The 23,396-nt window shown below is 39.6% G+C and overlaps 1 protein-coding gene across 44 annotated transcripts in view; it reads left to right on the top strand.

Moving 5' to 3' along the window:
* The window catches only part of MAP4K4 (mitogen-activated protein kinase kinase kinase kinase 4), a 192,414-nt gene that overhangs the window by 146,762 nt on the left and 22,256 nt on the right, over positions 1-23,396 (top strand). For 4 of the 44 annotated variants that reach the window (XM_053923629.1, XM_053923631.1, XM_053923633.1 and 1 more), the window contains 11 exons: positions 7,293-7,454; positions 10,275-10,361; positions 10,945-11,157; positions 12,117-12,278; positions 15,084-15,317; positions 16,256-16,362; positions 17,702-17,844; positions 18,551-18,648; positions 20,848-21,023; positions 21,534-21,654; positions 22,701-22,892. In XM_053923629.1, coding sequence (XP_053779604.1) covers positions 7,293-7,454; positions 10,275-10,361; positions 10,945-11,157; positions 12,117-12,278; positions 15,084-15,317; positions 16,256-16,362; positions 17,702-17,844; positions 18,551-18,648; positions 20,848-21,023; positions 21,534-21,654; positions 22,701-22,892 — 1,695 coding nt within the window. The remainder of the gene's footprint in view (positions 1-7,292; positions 7,455-10,274; positions 10,362-10,944; positions 11,158-12,116; positions 12,279-15,083; positions 15,318-16,255; positions 16,363-17,701; positions 17,845-18,550; positions 18,649-20,847; positions 21,024-21,533; positions 21,655-22,700; positions 22,893-23,396) is intronic. The other 40 variants (XM_053923630.1, XM_053923632.1, XM_053923636.1 and 37 more) reach the window with 27 other exon arrangements.

The raw sequence follows: 23,396 nt of genomic DNA on the forward strand, positions 1-23,396 counted from the left end.
GGAGATCACATGGATGTTAATCAGAGGGGAAGGGGGAGGGGATTATGGGGGGAAAGTTACAGGGAATAAGTAGCATAAACTGTAGTTAGATAATAGGGGGAGATTAAGAGGAGTATGGGAAATGTAAAAGTCAAGGAACTTATATGTACGACCCATGGACACAAACTAATGTGGGGGATAATGTGGGGGAGGTGGTGTGCAGGTTGGAGGGTAATAAGGCGGCTGGGGGGAATGGGACAAGTGTAATAGCATAATCAAAAATAAAAAAGAAAAAATGGGCAAAGAACATGAACAGACACTTCTCCAGGAAGGACATACAGAGGGCCCAGAAACATATGAAAGGATGCTCAGCATCACTAACCATCATCAGAGAGATGCAAATTAAAACCACAATAAGATACCACTTCTCACCAGTCTGAGTGGCTGTCATAAACAAATCAACAAAGTAGAAGTGCTGGTGAAGTTGTGGAGAAAAGGGAACCCTAGTACACTGTTGGTGGGAATGAAGACTTATGTAGCTACTGTGGAAAACAGTATGAAATTTCCTGAAAAAACTAAAAATGGAACTGCCTTTTCTGGCAGTTGTACTGCTCAGATTATACCCTTAGAATCCTGAAACACCAATTCAAAAAAACCCTAGGCACTCCAGTGTTCATAGCAGCACAAATTACAATAGCCGGGTGCTGGAAGCAGCCTAAATGCCCACCAGTAACTGAGTGGATAAAAAAAAACATGGTACATTTACACAATGAAATTCTACACAGCAAAAAGAAAGAAGAAATATCTACCCTTGTTGTCAGCATGAATGGAACTGGAGAGCATCATGCTAAGTGAAATAAGCCTGGCAGTGAAAGACAAATACCAAGTGATGTCACCTATAAGTGGAACCTAATAAACCAAACAAGCAAACAATGTAGAACCAGAGATACGGAAATAAAGACAGACTAACAGTAACCAGAGGGGTGGGAAAAGGGAGTTAATGGGAAAGAGAAGGAAAAAGTTTGTCAAGGAACATGTGTAAAGGGCACATGTGTAATGGACAAAGACAACTGGATGGGGTGAGGATTGAGTGTCAGGGTGCAGGTGGGTAGGGCAGGGGATAGTAAGGAGGGGGAAATGTGGTCAGCTGTAGTTGAACAACAATAAAAAAGGAAGAAAAAACCTGTAATGTGAAGGATTCCAGGACAAGTAGAAAAAGGAACTTTAGGGAAACAGAGACAATGTAGGGAACAGAGAATCTATCTCACACATGTACACATGCATACATAGAATCTTCATATCCTTAGAAAGGGAAGAGAGAAGATGTGCTTTTCATGAAATAAGAATATTCAGATAATAACTTTCAAATTTTTTGTTATAAAATTCTCAGAAATTAGGGAGCAGGAAGGTAAGTTTATAGGAAATAGAACAGAAGTAAAACCAAATCAATCCAGATGGTTTAGCATTTACTACATGGTAGAGAGAATGAATATTATAGGGAGAATATACAGAAATAATTCAAGAAAAGTGTCCAGAACTAAGAAATGTGAATTTCTGGATCAAAAAACTTAAAAGAATACCCAGCACAATGAAGGAAAAAAGACCCAAAGAAAGGTACATAAATCAGTTTGAAAGTTTAGACTATCAGGGTTGAAAAGAGGGTCTAAAAGGTGCAGTGTGGGGAGCACATCGAGGGATGTGAATGGGTCTTGGACCTAGGTATCAAGACTCTGAATGATCTCACATTCTCCAGGAGCAATATCAGAAACTGGAAAATGGCAATGCTTTTGAAACTCTGACAGGAAATTATTTCCCTCAGCCAAAATTATCTGTATAGTGTGAGAGTGGAGTTCTTGCGACATGCCTAGTCCTTAAGTCTTTTACCTTCTCGCTATTTTTCCTCAAGAATATATTGGAGGATGCATTCCAGCAAATAAAAAAAGGTGAGAAGGGCTTCAGGAAATGGGATCCTATACAGGAGAGTCCAGAAGGATGTCTGGGTAGTTGGGCAAATGTGGGATGCCTGGAGATCAGTGAGCCCACATGGGCACAGGAAAGGGCTGTGCGAGGATTAATCTCTAAGAATAAGGAAAAACATACTTGATTTATTTGACCATATTGAAAGGAGTGTATGGTAGTGCAAGAGACTTTACAGGTGATTTTCTGATAGGTCCATAGAAAATCTGTCAAACAAGCAAACACACAAAAAAGGGCAGTCATCTCCTCAAAAAAACTAAAAAGAAAGTTACTTGTATATGGCTCAGCCTTGAGTATGTTTTATCACTTAACCAGAAATTGCCACATGACTAGATTGGGTGCATGGGATGGTATGGTGCAATGGATATTCTTTGGGAGAAGTTGATAGATGGTGTCTGCAGTGGAAAAAATTTTAAAATAACTCTATAAGCCTATTATTGAAATATAAGAATATAAATACTATGGGAAAAACTAAAAGCATTGAAAGTGGTTATACCTTGGTAGTAACAATTGGGAGTGAGAAGTGGGATAGCTTATTTTTTGCATGAGCCTTATATTACTTTTTGACTTTTTAAAGTACTTTTTACTTTGATTTAAAAATTTAAAACATGAGTAAAATGAAAACAGCTACTTGTAAGGGCATATAAAATTTGCCTCTTAAGTCAAGATTTCCTACCAGGCAGAGACCCAAGGAAATACCCAAGGAAATAACCAAGGAAATGGATTCTATGCATTTTACCACTTTGGAGCTTACTGCCTTGCATGAGAATGAGTGCTTTTACTTTGAGCCTAAGCCAGAGGATGTGCGCCAAGGTGCTGTCTTTTCCTGAGACTCCAGGTGATGACAGCTCAGGGATAGAAAGCAGGAGAGGCAAGTGAGAAGTAGGTCTTAGGAACGGGCTGGCCTGGATCTTGCCTGCCCTCAGTGGACCAGGGGTGGCAGGAATTGCAGTTGAGAGAGCCGTTATGAGGAAAGCCAGCCCTGATACTGGTTCACTCCTACTCTGATTTCCTATACAACCTCTCCCTTTCTTCTGTGAAGACTCAAGGAGATTGGGATGCTGAGGCTGATTTGAACTGGGTGCTGGGCTGCATCTGGACTGGCAGCTGCAACAGTCATTTCTTCCAGACTTCAACGCAGTAACAGCCTTGAATCTTTGTCTGGTTCTTTCTGAGAACAGCTTAGGCATCAGTAGAGATAGGGACAGGGTTTGCTTTCAAAATTAAAAAAAAACTTTTTTGTTTTTTAAATAACAGAGGGAAAAGCAAATGTAACCCATGGCATTTCTTTCTGGAAGTGTGATACCATGAAGCCATGTGGCACCTTTACATCAATATCATGCCTAAAAATTAAAGAATTTTAGTAGCCTGCACAGTATCTAAGGAAATGGCAGCAAACACATCTCTAGGGCTCTTCGTGTGTGTCTGTAGTCATGTGTCATGTGGCATTGACTAAAGTAGTGCAGTGGCCTCGGGGGTTTCATCATGCTTCCCATCAGTTAAAAAATTGAGCATGTATATCTGACAGAGATATATGCATTTACATACTGTTGCACTATGCACCTCATAAAACATGGCAAAAATCACTGTCTTGAAAGGGTGAGCTACAAATGTAAATAAGGAGAAGTTCTAAGTTGGTTGGTTTTCTTTTCCTATCCTCCAATTGATAGTCTTGCTCACTTTTAGAGACCGTTGATGTAGAGATGTAACATATCAGTTCTTTACTTCCCTCCTGTTGACTTTCAATCTCACCACTTCTGGTCACATTTCCCAGGGTGTAGGCAGGGAAGGATAGAGCCCAGATCTTTCCAAGAGGAATGATTCTCTTCTAGTTCACTGCTTATGAAACCTTTTAAAATTTTTTTCTCAGTTCAGACATAAACTATTGATGTCTTCCAAAAGTTTTTATTGCAGACTCTATGCCATGATGATACCTAGTACAGACTGCCTCCTTTCCACCCCCACTGCACCTTTTGACAAGTCAGGAGACTGAGGCTCATGGGGGTTAAGTGGCTTGTACCAGGGCAGCTGAGTCAAGATCAAAACCCCCAGTCCTTGGGTCCTTTCACTTCTCTCTTTAGAACTCCATGGTGGCCATGGCTGGTGTGGCTCAGTGGGTTGAGTACTGGCCTGCAAACTGAAAGGTTGTTGGTTCGATTCCCAGTCAGAGCACATGCCTCGGTTGTGGGCCGGGCACCCATTTGGGGGTGTCTGTGAGGCAACCAATAGATGTATCCTCTTGCACATCAATGTTTCTCTCCCTCTTTCTCCCTCCCTTTCCCCCTCTCTCTCTCTAAAAGTAAATAAAATCAAAAAAAAAAAAAAAAAGATCTCCGTGGTGCACTCTAAAACTTCTCAGAGAACCCGGTTAATGCATCTTGGCTACTTTGTTATCTGAAGTTGTAACATTCAATATATAAGATCCTTTGCCTCTTCTGACCTGTTCACATTATTCTGATTGGTTTGGGACTTGAATTCTCTGAAGCTGAGGGAGAATGTTTAAGGGTGTAGACACAAGTTGCCTTTCTTTTGTTTTCATCTTCTGCTGTTTGCCTTTTGTCTGACTGAGGGAAGTTGTTTCCATGCCCACGAAGGAAGCTCTCTGTCTGTGACTATGGGCTGTTTCTTTCATCCAGAAATGGGACCCTTCTTCCCTGGCCTTCAGGTGTTTGCTAACCCCAGTGTATGGTAACAACTTATTTCTTTTTTATAAACATCAGAGTGTCCTGGTTGTCACCAGCTTCACCATGATTGTTCCTCAGAACTTAAGCCGCAAGTAAAAATGGTAGTGTGCATGAAGTTACCCTCATTGCTCCTCAGGACTGAAGCTTCCAGATGCTTCCACTTTTACCTCTTCAAGAAGACCTCATGTGGTGCGAGCTTTAAAACTGATTGAGTGAGAGACATTCTTTGCATTTCAGCTTAAGGTTATCAGAAGGTTTTTTGTTTTATCTTTAATGTATCTTTACTCAAAGTCCAAAAGATGTTTTCCTTTGAGAAATTTGGCTAGCTAGGAATATCTGAAAGAATTAAATAACTTCTATTTAAAGCAGAGAAACCCATGTTTTTCAATTGGCAAATTATAATGGTTTTTAATCCCAGTGTTAGAAAAATGGTTGTGTTCTCAGCTACTGTATATTTATTGTAAGTGATGTACTAGTAGAAATTTTTTTTGCTCCTGTATAGAAAAAGCCACAGGTATAAAATTAAAGGTCTTTGCTTGATATGCTTTGAAGAAGAAAGGCTCCAACCAGTGCTTGGAGGTGACTCTCAGATTTCTGACCTCAAGTTTCTGTTATGTTTTTCATGGAGCCCTGGGTTGGGAAAGTGTTTTTGTTTATGTTCTGGTAGCTAGTTTTAGTAAAGAAAAGCCTCTCGCCCTAAGGGGCATGGGACAGTATGCAGGGCTGAGGCCATGCCCCCTTTGGCCTCATGCAAATGATACAGGACAAATGGCCTCAGTGCAAAAAGCTCAGCTTTTAAGTCCTATATCACACGGGCAGTTGCTCACAGTTATCCTCCTAGATAGGGTTTTGAACATACTCTGGTGGCTCATTTTTCTCTTTTTCTAAGATTTAAAAAAAGCATAAAAGCATTAAGCTAGCAAGCGGCAGGCAGCAAGTGCATTGTATGAGGGCATTATCGGTGTTTGAAACACCAGGACAGGAACACGGTTCTTCTCATGATGTCACCCCCACCCAGGGGAAACAGGTGAGTTTTGTGCATTGAATTCTAAGAGCAGACAAGGGACTGGGGGAAAACACAAAACATGGAATGTATGAAATGAGAGAGGAGGTGGGGCTGAAAGCTCACTCCAAGCTTCATTGAGAATAATGCTGATGTATTACTCAACTGAGAGAGAAAAAACACCAAGTAATCTTTTCTGTTCAGTTATTCCACAAGTAAGATGCTGTACATTTGTCAGGAAATCCTTTTTGAGTGTGTATACCTTCAGATTGAAAGATAGTCCAGTGTCAGGGGAAAAACTCAGAAGGAAAACTTAGCCAACAACAAACACTTTATTTTGTATACCCATTTTAAATACTTGTGTCCAATATCACCAATGCTTTACTCTGACGTTTCTTGTTTTTTTAAAATATTTAATCTCAGTGTCACATTAAAGTTTGTGTTAATACTGGATTCTTGTGTCTTGAGAAATGTAATGACTAATATAGTAGCCACTGACCACATGATTATTTAAATTAACTTTAATGAGATAAAATTAGAAACTCACTTTCTCAGTCATACTAATCACAATTCAGGTGCTTAGTAACAGCGTTTGGTTAGTGGCCACTGTATTGAATGGCTTTAAGACAGAACATTTTCTCATCTCAGAGAGTTCTGATGGACAGTGCCTGTCTGGAGGCTAGCATTTTTTTCATATCCACGGGAAGATCTTGTTAATTTTATAGTTTGCACTGAGGAAGGGCTTTGCTCACAGACGTCTGGGCGTGGATGAGACAAGCAGCCAGAAGGGTGCCCAGTGTGTCACGTTGCTCTGTACTGTGGGGTAAATTGAGCAGCCTAGAGCAGGAAAGGCCGTCAGAGCCAGTGTGGCGAGTCAGTAATACCTTTTGCACCTGGTGATGGAATGCAGGATGATGTCTGGTTAATAGGATAGGCTTTAGAGACAGAGTGACCCTTCCAGCTGGGTGCTTGCTAGCTTGTGACACTGGGCAAGTCCCTTAGTTTTTCTGAACCTATTTTCTCATCTATAGAATAGGAATGAAATACCTATTTCCTGGGTTTGTTATGAGAATTATATTAGGTAAGGTACATAAAATAAAGAGTATCAAGTATTGAATACTTACCACAGTGTGAGATGCATAGTAAGCATGTGCTCAAAATCAGTTATTTAATAATATATTCATAGTAGTAATAATGACATTTCTTATTCTTGTTGACATCAGTTTCTCTTTTCTGATTTGTGCCTCCCCCACCTTTTTAATTATTTCTCTCCTTTACTTACTTGCCATATTTCTATTTCCCTTTATTTCATTCTCTTTTGTGTTTTTTGCTGACTTAGGGCCTTGGGTAACTGTTAGTGATACTCAAGGATTAAGAATTCCCTGTCACCTGATTGCTGGGGTACAGTGAAGAATGACGAATGATTGATACAAAAATGAAACCAAACCCTATAAAGATTCAAAGAAACACAGCACCTTTAACCAGTATTTATGAGGAAGCTGGTACATATAGGTCAGGTGGCAGTGTGGGATAATTGGCCAGTAGAGACAGTGTCCATGAATGCCTCTTAATTTGCTGTAACTGCTCAGCAAATGGTCCTGAGAGCCACAGCCAGAAAGTCCCTGCTGATTACATCTTTCCTTACATAGCAACAAAGGAGAGAGCGTGAAGCTAGAAGGCAGCAGGAACGTGAGCAGCGGAGAAGAGAACAAGAAGAGAAGAAACGTCTGGAGGAACTGGAGAGAAGGCGTAAAGAGGAAGATGATAGGAGACGGGCAGAAGAGGAGAAGAGGAGAGTTGAAAGAGAGCAGGTTAGTTCACAAAGAATGTTCCAAACGTGAGTTTGTGAGGTTTCTTACTTTGTAGAGTTGGGGTATTTGGGGCAAAAGTATACATACGTGTATGCACGTATTCAGGACACAATTGAAAGTCCACCAGTAAATTGAGTTTCTTGTCTTTAAAAATATGTATAAATTACAACACTTTAGAAACCTTGAAACCAGAAAAAGTGGTCTACAAATAGTATGATGGTTCAAAGAGTTCTTAATATTCCTTCTCTTCTTCAGCTAAAATGCTTTAAACCTAATATATCTGTAGATAATTAACCTTTTTAAAGTGAAATTAAAAACCAACTGTAAGAAATTTCTTATGAGCAATATTTGAAGTAGCCACTGGAAATTTAATATATATTTGCATATAATTCAGGATATACATATGGAGCATGTAACAAATGTAACAACATTATTGTTTTGTTTAACCAAAGAAGATCAGGTTTTCGTAATATTTATGGCATTTTATTAATGCCAGACATGGTTGTCTTTAGGTGTCTCTTTGTTCCCTGAACCACCTGTGCAAACAGAAATGGACTGAGCTGTCTGTTTTCCGTGTTGTCGGTGTGCATCCCATCCTTGCCTTGCATTTCTTTGGATGAATCACTCTTTATCATAACAAAGCTTTGAATAAAGAAAAAAGATATGGGGACAAATTTAAATAACACTTGAGATTCATACTTAAAGTACTTGAGTATAATGGTATTAATTTCCAGATTTGGTTATCCAGTTAATATCCTTGACAGTAATGATATGCCTCAGGTTTTCTGAGACTTGGGTCTGCCTGCTGCATTACTGGTATCTCCTAGGATTTAAGTGATATCCTTTATCTGTTACCTTAATGACATCATGTACCAGGTAACTGGTATGTTTTAGGTGGTTTTGTTTCACATTCTGATTTACACTTGGGGACTGCAAAGAAGACAAAACATACACTACGCGTTTTAAACATTAAATCACAACTTAATCCTCACAATTTGATTGTGGCAGGATGGTATGAAAGTAATACTTAGTCTTTGCTGTTCTAATGGCAGTCATTAGCTTTTGTGTATAGCAAGTATTCTTCACTGCCTCTTTTAAAAAAATAGCATCAAAAATCAGTTTTATTCTGCTTTTCTTATTCTGTTGCTAAGTAATTATTCCCATGTTAACAGTGCTGGGGGACATTTCTGCATAAGATGCTTTTTTGTGTACATGTGTAATTGTGTTCTGTGTATTCATTGACTGTAGGTTAGGACCTTTGTGATTTGGATAGATGTGGATTTTTCAGTTTTCCCTGTGTTTTGAAGGCAGAAAACAAATGAGTGTGCTATTTGATCCTTTAATTTATGGTTTAATTCTGTCTAGTTCAAAGCAAAAATGAGTTGGAAGCAGATTCCTTTCCAGCCGTTGCTGGGGATGGTCATATTCCATGCTCGGGCAGTCCTTGGCATAGCATATATCGTGGAGGGTTAGGTTTAAATGGAGCCCGTTTGGAATCAGTGCATTTGCCACTGGTCTTGTGGATAATATGCTTCCCCTGGACTGGCTTTTTTTTTTTTTTTTTCCAGGGGGGAGCTAAATTTGCTTTGTAAGGTAAACCTAAGGAAATTTATATTCTCAATTTCTGTTATCCATCATTCTCTCAGGTAGAATAATTGCTTATCTAAAATTTGTGTTCAGCCCAAATGTGTGGTTATTTTTATCTTAAAGTGTGTAGCTTGGCATTGGTGCATTGTTAGCAGTAGCCCTACAAAATAATCTGACTTTCAGAATAAAATTTGCCCTCATAGACCCCTTGGCCTACTTTCCTTGTAGAGTACTTAGCTTTCTTCCCTGTTGAAACGGAAGGAAATTTTTTTTGTATGTGAAATATTTGTTCTTTTTGAAGTTATTTTGTATCTATCTCACATTTGAGCCTCACATAAAAATATTGAGAGTTGGGAGAGAATAATCTTGGTAGTAGTTTCTCAGATGAGAAAACTGAGGAAATGGGAGGTTGAGAGCTGGCCAGAGGTCATAGGCTAAGGTCTCTTGATTTCCAAGCCCATTAAATTCACATGTAGCTTCAAGTTTGGATTTTTCCTCTTTATATGCATATTTTGGATATGTTTACCTGTTTTCATTGTTTATCTTTCTTTTCTCATTGGAAACCATTCACCTCCACCCTCTCCTTTCTCTCTCACAGACACACACACATTCACACCACCACACCCCCACACCCCCACACACCCCCTCATCATGAAGGACCTGGCCTGTTCATTTGTGAAAAGTTGCCTGAGTCTCGTGTTCCCAGACTGGGGCTTCTAGAATGTAGTCATTCTAGGTATCTTCCATATCATCAGACAAAATACAAATCGTGTTTGTTGTATTTTAATAGTAAACAAATTTGGTTTGGGATTTTAAAATTGGCAACCCATGATTGTTATAAATAATGAGTAATAAGCAGACATTTATTAATGAGGACCCTCTGCTTTCCTAAAATTAAACTGATTTCTGCGGTCTGCCATCTTAAGGGGAACATCACAGTCCTTTAAAACCCAGCAGTTGTGTATAACAGCTGTTTTCTAACAGAAAACCTTCCAGATACCATTGTGTATACCATTGGAGGGCATGTTATTATTTATTAGACTCTTCAGGTCTTAGTGGCCAGTTTGAAGTTCTTGGGAAAATTCTTAGCAATAGATTTTGTTAGAGATTCATTACTAAGTGAATTACCACTTAGTAAAGACGATGGGGCAGGTGGTTCTTGGTGCTTCCTTCAGGTGGTTCTGATGCTTTCCTTTTGGATAAATTGATTGCTGGGTAATTTCTGTGTGACAGGAGTATATCAGGCGACAGCTAGAAGAGGAGCAGCGGCACTTGGAACTCCTTCAGCAGCAGCTGCTCCAGGAGCAGGCCATGTTACTGGTAACGCCCATATCTGTCTTGTTCTGTAGTGCCAGGGCTCGTGTGTCCTCCCCTCCCCTCAGCTGGGCAGAGCTGTGTTCATCACCAGACCATTGTGGTTAGTGCTGTGGGCTGACAGGCTCAAGTGGAGACATCCTCTGTGGTCCTAATGCTTGGGGCACATTTCCAGGTGGCTTTTATTTATTCACTTATTTCCCACTAATAACTTAACTGTTCTCGTTTGGTAGATAGACAGGTTTTGAAAAGAAGTTGGCATTCAGTGAATAAGCAAGAATGCTAAGGGCTGAAGGTTCAAAGCACTTGCCATAGGATTTTTACCTAGTTTACTCTAGGTACCTTTTGAAACCACTGCTACTGACTTTTAATTGAATTCTCTCTTACTCTGTCCAGTGATATTATTGTTAGCAACAAGCTGTCAGATTTTTCCACAGGTAATACGCTACTTAAAATCCGACCCATTTTGCTTTGTTAACAAAACATGGGGGAAAAATAGCATGATCTTTTAAAAATAAAGTTGAGAATGAATCAGAGAAGAGGCAAGATTTCCATTTCCCATAGATTTAGTGTTCTCTCCCTCTCCAAGGAGTGCCGATGGCGGGAGATGGAGGAGCACCGGCAGGCAGAGAGGCTCCAGAGACAGTTGCAACAAGAACAAGCATATCTCCTGTCTCTACAGCATGACCACCGGAGGCCACACCCACAGCAGCAGCTGCCACCACAGCAGGAAAGGAGCAAGCCAAGCTACCATGTTCCAGAGCCCAAGCCCCACTTTGAGCCTGGTGACAGAGCTCGAGAGGTATCTGCTTTCCTGTGTTGCTTAGACATTGATCCTGTGTTGATTCTCTGCCTCTTAAGAACAGGATAATAATAACGCTAGAAGAGGGCATAGACTTTAGCTGGTGATCCACCCACTTGGTTTTCTAGCTGAGAAATTGCGGTTCTGAGAAGGGAGGGGACTCTCTTATCTAGTTAAGTGTTTTATCCATGAAGGACCAGAATGCCTTTATTAACAATTCTCAGATGAATTGAGCACTAAACTAAATAAAAAGGGGTAATATTGTACGGCAGAATTATTCTTTAAAATGTAAATGGGAGGAATGGTGGCCTGGTTAACTATTTTTCCAAACTTGCAGTGAGAGTGAAGTGTGCCTATAGCCCGATTTACTGACTTTTCAGTGATCCTGATTTTTTACCAAATTGGCATATTTGGGAGAACCTCCCAGTAAGGATGTGGCAAAGCAGTCACTATTCTGGGATCCTAGGAAGCGAGGGAGCAAGCTTGGTCAGCCTCTAGGGTACGTTGGATCCTAGCCTGTAGGTGGCACCCTTCCACCTTTTCTGGCCCTCACAGAGTGTTAGAATCTGGGAACAAATGTTCTGGAATGCCCTTTTTTGCTGGAATGAAATGTGTTTTGGATTCCTGATAATATTCTTTTAATCTGTTGGTTTATTTGGTTGTGACACATTTACTTATTTTTCTAGTTTATTACCTTCATGTACAACCCTAGAATTCTTGCCAGGAGGAGAATTTAAAGGCTGCCTCTTTCAACTTTTATTCTCATAAGTATCTCTTTACCCTGAATCAAATCCTGGCCTTGCTTTATTTGCCTCCTCCATTTTTAAACTATTCTTTTCTTTTCCTGTAGTTAAAGTAAATGGAAAATTTTGCTTTACAGTCCATCCACTTCCAGGCTTTCTTTGGTATCTGCTTTCCCCCACTAACATTGAGTTATATCTTCTAATTCTCTGACACAGGTGGAAGATAGATATAGGAAAACTAACCACAGCTCCCCTGAAGCCCAGTCTAAGCAGACAGGCAGAGTATTGGAGCCACCAGTGCCTTCCAGATCAGAGTCTTTTTCCAATGGCAACTCCGAGTCTGTGCATCCTGCCCTGCAGAGACCAGCTGAGCCACAGGTAGAACAGCCAGTGGCTGTGGATCAAGGAGATGCACATGATAACTCATTGAGTTACTAGCCTGCTCATAGTATTCACATTTTGGTGTGTTACCACATTTAAAAAGAGAAGAGATTAGCAGGAGTAAGTTTAGACCAACTTAAAGAAGGCATGCCCTCAGTTGATAGGGGAAATAAGGAATTTTTAAAGAGATTTTTGTTGTATTTATTAAGAATATTTAGATTCAGTGATATCTTCTCTTAGTCTCATGTTTTTCCTCCCCTAAATCAGATTTTCACAAGTAAGTGTCGTCTTATTCTAATAAAAAGATTTTTTTTAGTTTAGTTTTTAGAAATCTTGTGTTACAAGTACATAGAGGGAGAACCAGACCTTTTCTTAACCTGTGATCTTTGGTGCCTGGCATGTTCCATGCATGGAACTTCAGAGAGCCAATGAGGACCCTGAAACTCCACGCACAAGTTTCTGGTTTGTCCAAGTGCGCACATTTTTTTTCTGGGAAAAGGGTCATTTATCGGATTCTCAAAAGGTTCAAAGGTCTAAAAAAAATTACAATCCAATGGAATGTGTTAGGTGTGGCTTTCCCTAAAGTGGGTCAGAGTCACAAGCTCTCATTGATCAACCACAGCCTGCTGCCCTTTCTAGGTGAGGGAGACCCTCCGGGCAGAGTGCTGAGGTTAAGAGAATGCTCTCTTGTCTGGAGAGGAAAATAGGCAGCTAAGGGTACCCGTGGCAGAGATCTTAGATTCCATGGATTCCCGCTTTCTTGCTGAAAACAACTGAGTTTTAGACATTTTACTCCATGTAGCATGTAACTCAGAATATTGGAAACAAATTCTTAGGCCTAAGGTTACTTGTTACTGATGTTTATACGTGTTGGGAGGCGTAAGTTCACTTCCTTGTAGATAGAATTTGCTTTGGTATTTAGAAAAACAAATTCAAATGAGGATTTGAATGTGCTTTACAGTAAATAAACACAGTGTGGAGGAATTCAAACAATAAAGATCCAGGACCTTACCATGAGATATTGTGGGTGTGTGTTGGGTGGAGGGAAGGGTATATTGGGTGGTATATTTACATGGGATAAGCAGCTTCTTGATTCACAGAAGAGCTGTCCCACAAGCCAATGGTAACTCCAGAGAGCAAGGGATAGAAAGAAAAAGGGAACAAAGGAGAGCAAGAAAGGGCAGAGAGAAGAAAGAGAAGGGAAGGGAAGAGGGACTAGTAGAATAGGCTTGATGACATTCATGTGAAGAGTCCAGTATTAAATTTTTTATTCTGAAAGTTAAAACCCACCATGAATAGAAAATCTTTATCTATTTGGCCACTAGCAGTTTAGAAAATAGAATTTCCTGAATTGTATAGACTACTTTTTATACTAATGATTAATTAATATAGTGCCTGGAAATAGTCTCCCTTTTCCTCTTATGTAAAGTTGCTTTTGGCTGAAACATACATCTATGAAAACATTCTCTTTGGGGAAACTTTTTTAGGTAGGACTCTATTCTAGTAACGAACTTTAGAAATGATCCCTGAAAGTATAGCCTTAGGACTCTCTTCTAAAACTCATGTTTTAAAAAATTTTAGTTACAGATAATACTTTCAGTTCTGTGCTTCCCCCCTATCCCTGAAAATTTAAAACATTTCAGGCATCTGGGATTATACCAATAACTAGATTTATGTGACTGTCACTTAGAAATCATAAATCTGGAACTAATTTTGAATCTCACTTTTGGGGAGGTTGACTCAATTACGATTTGGCATTTCCAGTTTTCATTAAATGCATTGATGTAATAGATATAAAGCTGGAATAATATAAATTGGAATATTAAACACATTTTAAAATAATAAAATTTAATTTAAAGAAAATACAGATTATTTCAGAGATTGTTTTCCCAATTTGAAAGCAACCAGAAAAATTCAGTTAACAAGTAGAAGGTCAATTTAGGGAATCATACTAATGAATATTTCTCAAAAAAATTAAAGTTCTTTTATCGTAACTAGTATGAAGGTGCATGCAGATCTAGGGTTTGAGTGTTTTAAGACTTGGGAAAAGAAAGAAAGAAAATTGTTGGTGTATTTGAAAAGTTGGCTGTTTTTAAGTTATTCTACAGGGTCCGGCACAAACAACACCCCTTTTTGTTACAGAATCTTTTATTACGAAATCATAAGCATGTGATTCTGTAACGTAACAACATCACACTCAAGCACACCATATGACATTTTAGGTGAAATGTTCAAATTAAAACTAAATTACTACAACCGTATTATTACCCTACCAACCACACTCACACAGGTGTTACTTCTGCCGGACCCTGTATTTATAGTCTATCAAAACATGAGGGGTCTATCTGTGCTCATTAAATGTGTTCTTTTGCTGTTACGTGGTCTGAAGTCTTACTGTGAGGGTGGATAGATAGGTCTGCATGGATGGCAGTGCTCACCTCGTGACCTCTCTCCCTCTCTCCCTGTCCAGTCTGCTTTGATATCTATGTGCGTGTAACACGTTATCCCCCCATCAGGGCATGAGTTCTATAAGCCTTTTTTTTTTTAATCTTCATGTTTACTGCTATCTGTAATGTTTGTCTGGATATTAAAAGAGTTTTCCTTTTAAGTGTACATTTGTTCTTTTTCTACATATTGTGTTCCCCAGGTCACTTCTTCACTTTAAAGTTTTTCTGCCTGGCTTACCTAATACTGTAGCACCCAGTTTGCATTTCCCAGTTCCTTGCTTTGGATTTGGTATTGACCAGAAAAAGCATTTTATGCAGAACGCATTGAATGTTTTGTGTTTTGTTTTCTTGTAAGGTACAGTGGTCCCACCTGGCATCTCTCAAGAACAATGTTTCCCCTGTCTCGAGATCCCATTCCTTCAGTGACCCTTCTCCTCCCAAATTTGCACACCACCATCTTCGCTCTCAGGACCCATGTCCACCTTCCCGCAGTGAGGTGCTAAGTCAGAATTCTGACTCTAAGTCGGAGGTACCTGACCCCACTCAAAAGGCTTGGTCTAGATCAGACAGTGACGAGGTGCCTCCAAGGGTAAGAAGCAGAAAGACAGATGTGTGCTTCTTTTTCCTTTTTGTTATTTTTTAAAAATTACTTATTTTAATAAAGGGTATAATGACTTCACCTAAATTCAGGGGCAATAAAATTTCAAAGGAACTTCTTACAGTGGGGAGAATGTTCTACACTTAAGAGTTATTCACCCAGTGACAGCTATCTATTGTTGTTAAGTCTATGCTTAAACACTAGGTAACAAAATAATTTAAGAGTAAGTCTATAAAGAATATGCTTTTAGAATAAGTAAAATCAAAATATGTTTTGACAGTTGTCTTATATGTTTATATAGAAGCTACAAAGTTATTTTACAGCATAAACCATTATCTAAATGATCAGAAAAGATTTCATAAGGAAAAAACATTAACAAAAATTTCAAAAAAGATTTTTTCTTTTTAAATTGAGAAATTTTTGGTTTTGTTTTGCTTTTTAAAATTTTTTAATTTTAATTTTTTTAGTAATTACTTAATGGTGAAATTAAACACAAGAGCACATTTTAGTTTATTTTTCCTCTACTTGGTATTTGCTTCCTCTGAATATTTTCTTGCTTCCTACCAGTCTTTGATTCCTACTGATCCATTTGTATACATTGTTTGATTTCTTTGAGCTTATTTTCCTGATTTTCATATTATCTCAGCAAAATGCTTTGTGTGTCCCCTGCCACCAGACCTTAGTCCAATCATCATTTAAATGTTACCAGAAGCAGAGAAGGGCTATTTGTCCTGGCTTCTTTGATGACTTTGACTAAGTTTTCTCTTTCTGTTGTATAAGTGGAGGGCAGAGAATGATTAGGAATGGGGGTAGGACAGTGATATAGTAAGGCTAACATAATTAGGACTGCTGTAAAAATATGTTTTGGTAGGGAGTCTATTTTCTCCTTATATTTTCAAGAACTTACTTGCTGTATTTTTTACCCAAAGGTCCCTGTGAGAACAACATCTCGTTCCCCTGTTCTGTCCCGGCGGGATTCCCCTCTGCAGGGCAATGGGCAGCAGAGTAGCCAAGCAGCTCAAAGAAACTCCACCAGGTAAAAAAAAAAAAAGAGAGAGATGCTTAAGAACAGGTTTATTGCACAGTAGCCTGCATTCTTTTGTCATCTTTTTTCCCCCATAAAAAATGCCCATAAACAGGGAAGTTCTGGGGCAAAGAGGAGATTATCAGTTAATAAAAGAAAAACTCCCATAAAACTTACTAACTTGAATAACAGCAAATTGATTTCTTGTGAAAAGAGAGTCTACATCCAATTGTATAGGCAGCTTTAAAATGAAATCTATCTCTGTGAGAGTAAGTGGAAGGAACAGCAGCAGAGGGGGCAGGGTTTCTAAGAGAATGGTAACTTGTAGGAGCTCATTATCTGAAGGAAATACTAAGGCCTTTGGAGTGTAGAAATGATACATAGGCTGCTAAAGAAGGTCAGTGGTTTACTTACAGTTTGCAGTAAACTAGTGAATTAACCAAGTACTAGTGTTAAGTGCTAGAGCAGTTCAGTACAGTAGCTATTAGCCATGTGAGACTGGTGGCTACTATATTATACAGCTACATTTGAATTAATTTAATTAAAATTAAATAGGACTAAAACTTTATTTTCTTGGTGACATTAGCCATATATCAAGTGGTCAGTAGCCACATGTAGCTTGTGGCTACCTTATTATACAGCTCAGCTATAGAGCATTTCATCATCTCAATAAGTTCCACTGACCAGTACCATAGTAGAAGAAAGAGAAAAGGTCACTTTGTTGAATGTTTTGTACCTGATTGTTACTGAACCTCTGCAGTTCGCCTTCTGTGTGTGGAACCACAGTATAACTTGAAGGAATGAGATGGGTGGTAGTCCAGAAGCTGCAGAGGCACTTCTTAGTCCTTAAATGATCTGGGCGGACCGTGGGATTCTCCTTTGACTGAGTCTGTGCATCAGTTCCGTGTTGGTGAACTTGTCCTGTGGGGCCATCCCTGGCAGGGACACATCATAGCCCCTGCTCTCTGTCACATTTCCAACACAGCTCATGTAAAAGAATAGACCACGTAAGTGTCAGCTGGGAAAGAAAGAAAGCCAAGCCTGGAAACAGGATAATTTTATTACACTGTATTTGTTAAGTGGAATTTTTTATAATAAGAAACTAAGTTTATACCTATGTCAGATATAGTAACACTACAGACCAAACAATAGTATTTCTTCTCATGTCTGATGAAGATTTTGGGTCTGCTAATGGTAGAATATCATTTAGCATTTTTGGTTTGCTAGGATATCTGAGATAAAACCCGTGAATAGTGTAATAACTTTTGGTGAGTTGAATGCTGTTTGTGTTTTTAATTTGATGCTGCATCTCGGGATGATGCACCAGCTACTGTCTCCTCTTTTTTTCCAGCAGCGGTATTGAGCCCAGGTTGCTGTGGGAGAGAGTGGAGAAGCTGGTGCCCAGGCCTGGCAGTGGTAGCTCCTCGGGGTCCAGCAACTCAGGCTCCCAGCCTGGGTCTCAGAGTGGCTCTGGAGAGCGTTTCCGAGTGAGATGTAGGATGACTTTCTGTTTCTCTTTCCCTGTGAACGATATTGAGCTATGATTAGTATACTGTAAATCCTTTTAAATCATGTAAACAGACCTGTGGCTTTTACATAGCTGCATATCACAAGACAATGTTAGAGTATAGGTCGCTGATGACAATAGTAGTCATCACAGTTTTAATAATAGAGTTAACTTTTGAGAACTTACACACGACTAGCACTATGAGCACTTTACATGTATTATCTAATTTAATCCTTATAATATCCCCATGAGATATATATATAGTGTGTCCATTTTACAGATTACAATAACTACAACTTCATGAGATTAAGTAACTTATCCAAGGTGATTTAGCTAATTGAGCTGAGATTTGAAATTACTTCTTTCAGTGTAGTCGCCATCAGTATTGTCAACAATATTGGTTATTTAAACCTACTCATAATAATAGATCGGTGAAACTTCCCTCTTCAGTATTAATGACATAATACTGACCAGGTCTTATGTACTCCATTGTGTTAATGGAGTCTAAGTAAGGAGTCAGAAGCCCTGGAGTCCAGGCCTGCGTGTGGAAATGGTGTCATTAGTGGGGCTGGCAGAAGTAGGCAGAGGGACAAGGCGGTGAGAAACAAAGGCTGGATGGGCTGGGTCTGCATTGTCGCACACATCTGGATGTGTGTGTGTATCCACCTTGTTTGTCTCTTTGGAACTTCACAGCATCATCCAAATCTGAAGGCTCTCCATCTCAGCGCCCTGAAAATGCAGCAAAAAAACCTGAAGACAGAAAAGAAGTGTTTAGACCTCTCAAGCCTGCTGTAAGAATTGCACAAAATCAGTTTTACTTATTTCAAGCTTGAGTGAGATCTTTCTATAAAAAATATGTAATTGAGAGGCACAATCCTTTCTGTGGGGCTCCCTTACAGATTTGAGGGATTATAACGAATGCCATAAATCTCACATACATTTCTGCCCCCTTTCCAGCTTAGTTATTTAAAAAAATACAAAAGAAAGAAAAGCCTTTTTATCTATTTGCATTAACGTGTATGCATTCTTGGATAGTTAGGGATTTATAATAGTGGCTTATAGAAAAAATCTTTTTCTATCACCTTTTTAAAATCACCTGTTACTTAAGTTCTGCTTTTTGGTACCTAGAATGGCAGTTGTGACTTTCTCATACTTCTCTTTTAATCCTTGTTGCATTAACTGACCTGTCTCTGTGCATGTTGTGGAGTTTTAAGCCTGTTGAAATTATGATTTCCTGCTTGAATTGATTTCTGTACACCCTGTATCTCCTCCTCTCTCCTGTGCTTCCATGGGCTGTGTGTGCGCTCCTCATCACTGACTCAATGGACTGTGGCTGCACCGCAGGGTGAAGTGGTAAGCCCCTCTCTGGAAATTCAGCATCAGAGAACCACTCTAACTACCTTTTAAACTTAGCTTGTATTCCATCTACATTGCTTTTCTTTCCTCAACTTATCTTTTTGTTGTTCTCTAGAATGAAAAAACCTAAACTTTTGCCTCATTTTTTAACACAAATTTTGCTACATGCATTTTTCGTTATTGAGTATAGCTTTAAAAAAAAGACTTAAAAGCCACAACTGTAGTCATCACATGATTCTCAAGTCTCAAGGTCCAATATTTGATCACTGCTATTTCAGAGGGACAAGCTCAAAGAAAAAAGCCCAAAACATATTCTTCATTGGGGAGAAGAAGAAGAAAACTTTGTTGGAACTGCTAAAAACCAGGCAGGAGGGGAGATGGCTACATAGCCTGCTTTGTAAAACATCATTATTGTTACTATGTTTTGTAATCCTCACCTGAGGATATATATATATATATATATATATATATATATATATATATATATATATATAGATTCCAGAGAGCAAAGAAGGGAGACAGAGAGAGAGAATTATCAATGTGAGAGAAACATCAGTTGGTTGACTCCCATATGTGCCTTGATTGGGGACCAAACATTGCAACCCAGGCATGTGCCCTGACCGGGAATTGAACCCATGATCTTTCGGTTTATAGGATGATGCACCAACCAACTGAGCCACAACAGCCAGGGCAAAAGTCATTATTTTTAAATAAAATTCCCAAGTAGAAAGCTAACACTTTAGACTTCTATGTGAAAATGTAGAATATGAATAATAATCATATTTGGAAATTATATTTGGATAATTGAGTTTTAAAATACCTCAGTATAGAATAGGAAAGGGAAATGAAACATTTTTTAAATAACTTTTACTATGGATTTCCTTTCTCTCTGGTGTTCATCATATTCCTTGGTACTGTTAGAGGGTGGTAATGTGAAGATCCTGGGTAAGGCAGGGACAGGGGTGCCTGGCCCACCTCCAACCCTCCTCCTGCCCATAGCAGTACTGCTGCCACTTCCTTACTTCATGTGCCATGAATGTTGATGAGAATGTGGCAAGTCGTTAACAATTGGTAAAGCAAGATATGAGTGGTATACTGCTGCTCACTTCACTCTTGCACTTTTCTGTTGGTTTGAAATTTTTTAAAACTATAAATAAAAACACCAAATATATACTTTAAATGAGTGCTATTTAATCAGAATCTTGCTTTATGGATAATCTCCTTAAAAGAAGACTGTTGTGTAGGCAGGTATCTATAACAAACTGCAAAGATCTGTCTGCACACATTTGTTGATCTAGAATTTTATTTCATAATTGAAAAAAAAGCTGTCAGCTTATCATAAGCAGGTTTATGGGGTATTTTGTTGTGAGATTTGAATCTTGTATAGCATCTTTGACTTTGTTTTTTATGTTTTTGTCTATTTTTGGTCTTTTCTATCAAAAGATTTAAGTGCTCACTTCACATGATACTGGTAAATACTCTACAAAACAGTGTTACAAAATTGATGTTGTGGCTCTTTTATTAATGGTTAAAATGAAGAACTTCTCATTCTTTGCTCTTTTTTCTTTTTCATTCTCCCCACCCACCCCCACCCCTCCCACCGGCCTCACTCTCTTTTCTGTCCTCTGCATTAGGATTTGACTGCACTGGCTAAAGAGCTTCGAGCAGTTGAAGATGTGCGACCACCCCACAAAGTGACAGACTACTCTTCATCCAGTGAGGAGTCGGGGACAACGGATGAGGAGGATGATGATGCAGAGCAGGAGGGGACCAGGGAACCCATGTCTGGACCAGAGGACACCAGAGCAGCGTCAGTCCTTGGTGTATTTTAGAGAGGATGAGAACACACCCACTGAGTCTTCTTTCCACTGGGAACCAGTTTTTCCAAATCTATCATAAGATTCTGTGAACATGTAACATGTAGTTCTGGAATCAGCAGCAGGCAGCCTTTATGTTTTCTCCCTTCTGTCTGCTTGTGTGCGTGTGTGTTTCAGTGCCTCTCCCCAGTTTCCCAGTGTGTAGTTTATTTCTTTCTTTTTAATTTGAAGATATGATAAAAGGGAAATTTCAGTTTGGTTTAACTACTTTAATTAACCATAAGCATTCATTCAAAAAATTTTTTTTTCCTCAAAAAACAAACTGTACTGGCAGGAACTTACTTGTTGAAAGGCAAAGCCCTAAGCATTTGTTACACTTATGAAAATGTTCTGTCTGTGGCCTGATCTCTTTTAATGACTTTTTGAAGGTGAAAAGTATATAAACAGAATATCCTCAACTAGTGGTATTTATGGTCCTTCACCTCTGGATTTTTTCTGAATAGGTCATCTGTGAATTTGAGCAATGGCGAAACAGAATCTGTGAAAACTATGATTGTCCATGACGATGTGGAAAGTGAACCAGCCATGACTCCATCCAAGGAGGGCACACTAATTGTCCGCCAGGTACCCATGTCTCTGTACCATTGTTAGCGGCTGAGCTGCTTCTGTAGTCATTAACCCACTTGCTCATTCACTCACTCATGCTGTTTCTACATCATCATCTGTTTTTCGTGTTAACAAGACCCAGAGGGTAAAGTGTCTGGGCTCGGGAGGCAGGTATGTGCTGCATGCCAAGAAGGCACTAGCAGTCCTCCACTTCACATCGCTGCTCCTCTGCATGTTCTGTGGCAGCCTTCATTCAAGCACCATGCTGAGTCTCACCATCTGTGTCTGGTAGAAAAGCCACAGGGCGTCCTTCAGGAGGCTTGTGGAGCTGGGGACAGAGCCCAGTCTGTAGCAGAGTACCTCGGTTCTGCAGAGGGCTTTCAGCTCTGCGCATCTGCAGTGCTACAGTGGAGCAGAGTCAGGCTGGCTCCACCAGGGTGGACGAGCCTCAGGCGTCACAGGGAGGTCACTGTGTGTTCCAAAATGTTAGTTTTCCTTACTGTTGTTAAATGTGTACCGCCTGATGTGCTCAGTTTGGATTATTAAGTTTTTCAACTGTCTCTTCATTTCTTAACTTAGCTGAAGGAAAGTGATCTGCTTCTCATTTAACTAGAACAGGGCACCTACCCAGCATTTTAGACTTTTCCCTGAATGTGTCTCATACTATGGCAATGCATTTGGATGGAAAGTGGAAAGAACATGGAAAAGACCAGGATTCCAAGAAGTGACAGGGCACTTTCTAGAGCTTCACGCAGCAATATTTATAAAGAAAAAACACTACTTGTGATTTTGGGAACAGCAGCTAGTGTGGCAGATAAACCAGACTGAACACTTACTGCTCGAATCCTATTGCCACCAGATGAGGTACTTTTGAGGTTCTGTTGGTTCAACTTAGGCATTCAGCAAGGAACTGTGAACAATTCAGGCTAATTTCCTCTGGTCTTTCCTTGATAACGTAACAGTTTGCAAATTCACACAGCACCTGAACAAAGTCAGTTGTCTGTAGGGTCATAGGCAATTTCAGCAGTGCTTGAGCGAGACAAGTGTGCCTGTTTTTTCTACAGAGTACAGTTGACCAAAAGCGTGCCAGCCATCATGAGAGCAATGGCTTTGCCGGTCGCATTCACCTCTTGCCAGATCTCTTACAGCAAAGCCATTCCTCCTCCACTTCCTCCACCTCCTCCTCCCCATCTTCCAGCCAGCCGACACCCACCATGTCCCCACAGACACCTCAGGACAAGCTCACTACTAATGAGGTATGTCTTGCACCACAGCTGGCTGCTTTCCTAGGGTTAGACCAGCACTGCCTAGTAGCTAGTTTGCAAAGGAGACCTTTCCAATGCCCCCTATCCCTTCCTTCCCCACCTACTTTCTTCTATCACCTACCCTTCTCCCCAACTCCCAAGTAACATGTTTCAGATCTGCATACAAATCCCTTAACCTAGATCAGTCTCCCTCCAAATGCGCCAGGTCACTGTTTCCTTCTCTAGATCAGTGTACTTGCATGGCTTTCTGTACTCAGTTTATTGTTTAAAAGTCTAAATAAAGTGATTGCTGTGTTCTCAGATCCATTCTGTATTTACACAAAACTCTTAGAGTCATTTGTGGAATCTGCCTTTTATATATTTTTTTATCCAATAAATAAAATATAGCAAAAGTTGGTTAAGCAGAATTGGACAAACTTGTTATCCTGAGCAGGAATTTCCTTCAAACAGGGCTGCATTGTTTTCTGTTTTGGGGGGTATCGTGGGTTGATACTC

This window comes from Desmodus rotundus, chromosome 5 (genome assembly GCF_022682495.2).
Source record: "Desmodus rotundus isolate HL8 chromosome 5, HLdesRot8A.1, whole genome shotgun sequence".
NCBI classification, from domain to species: domain Eukaryota; kingdom Metazoa; phylum Chordata; class Mammalia; order Chiroptera; family Phyllostomidae; genus Desmodus; species Desmodus rotundus.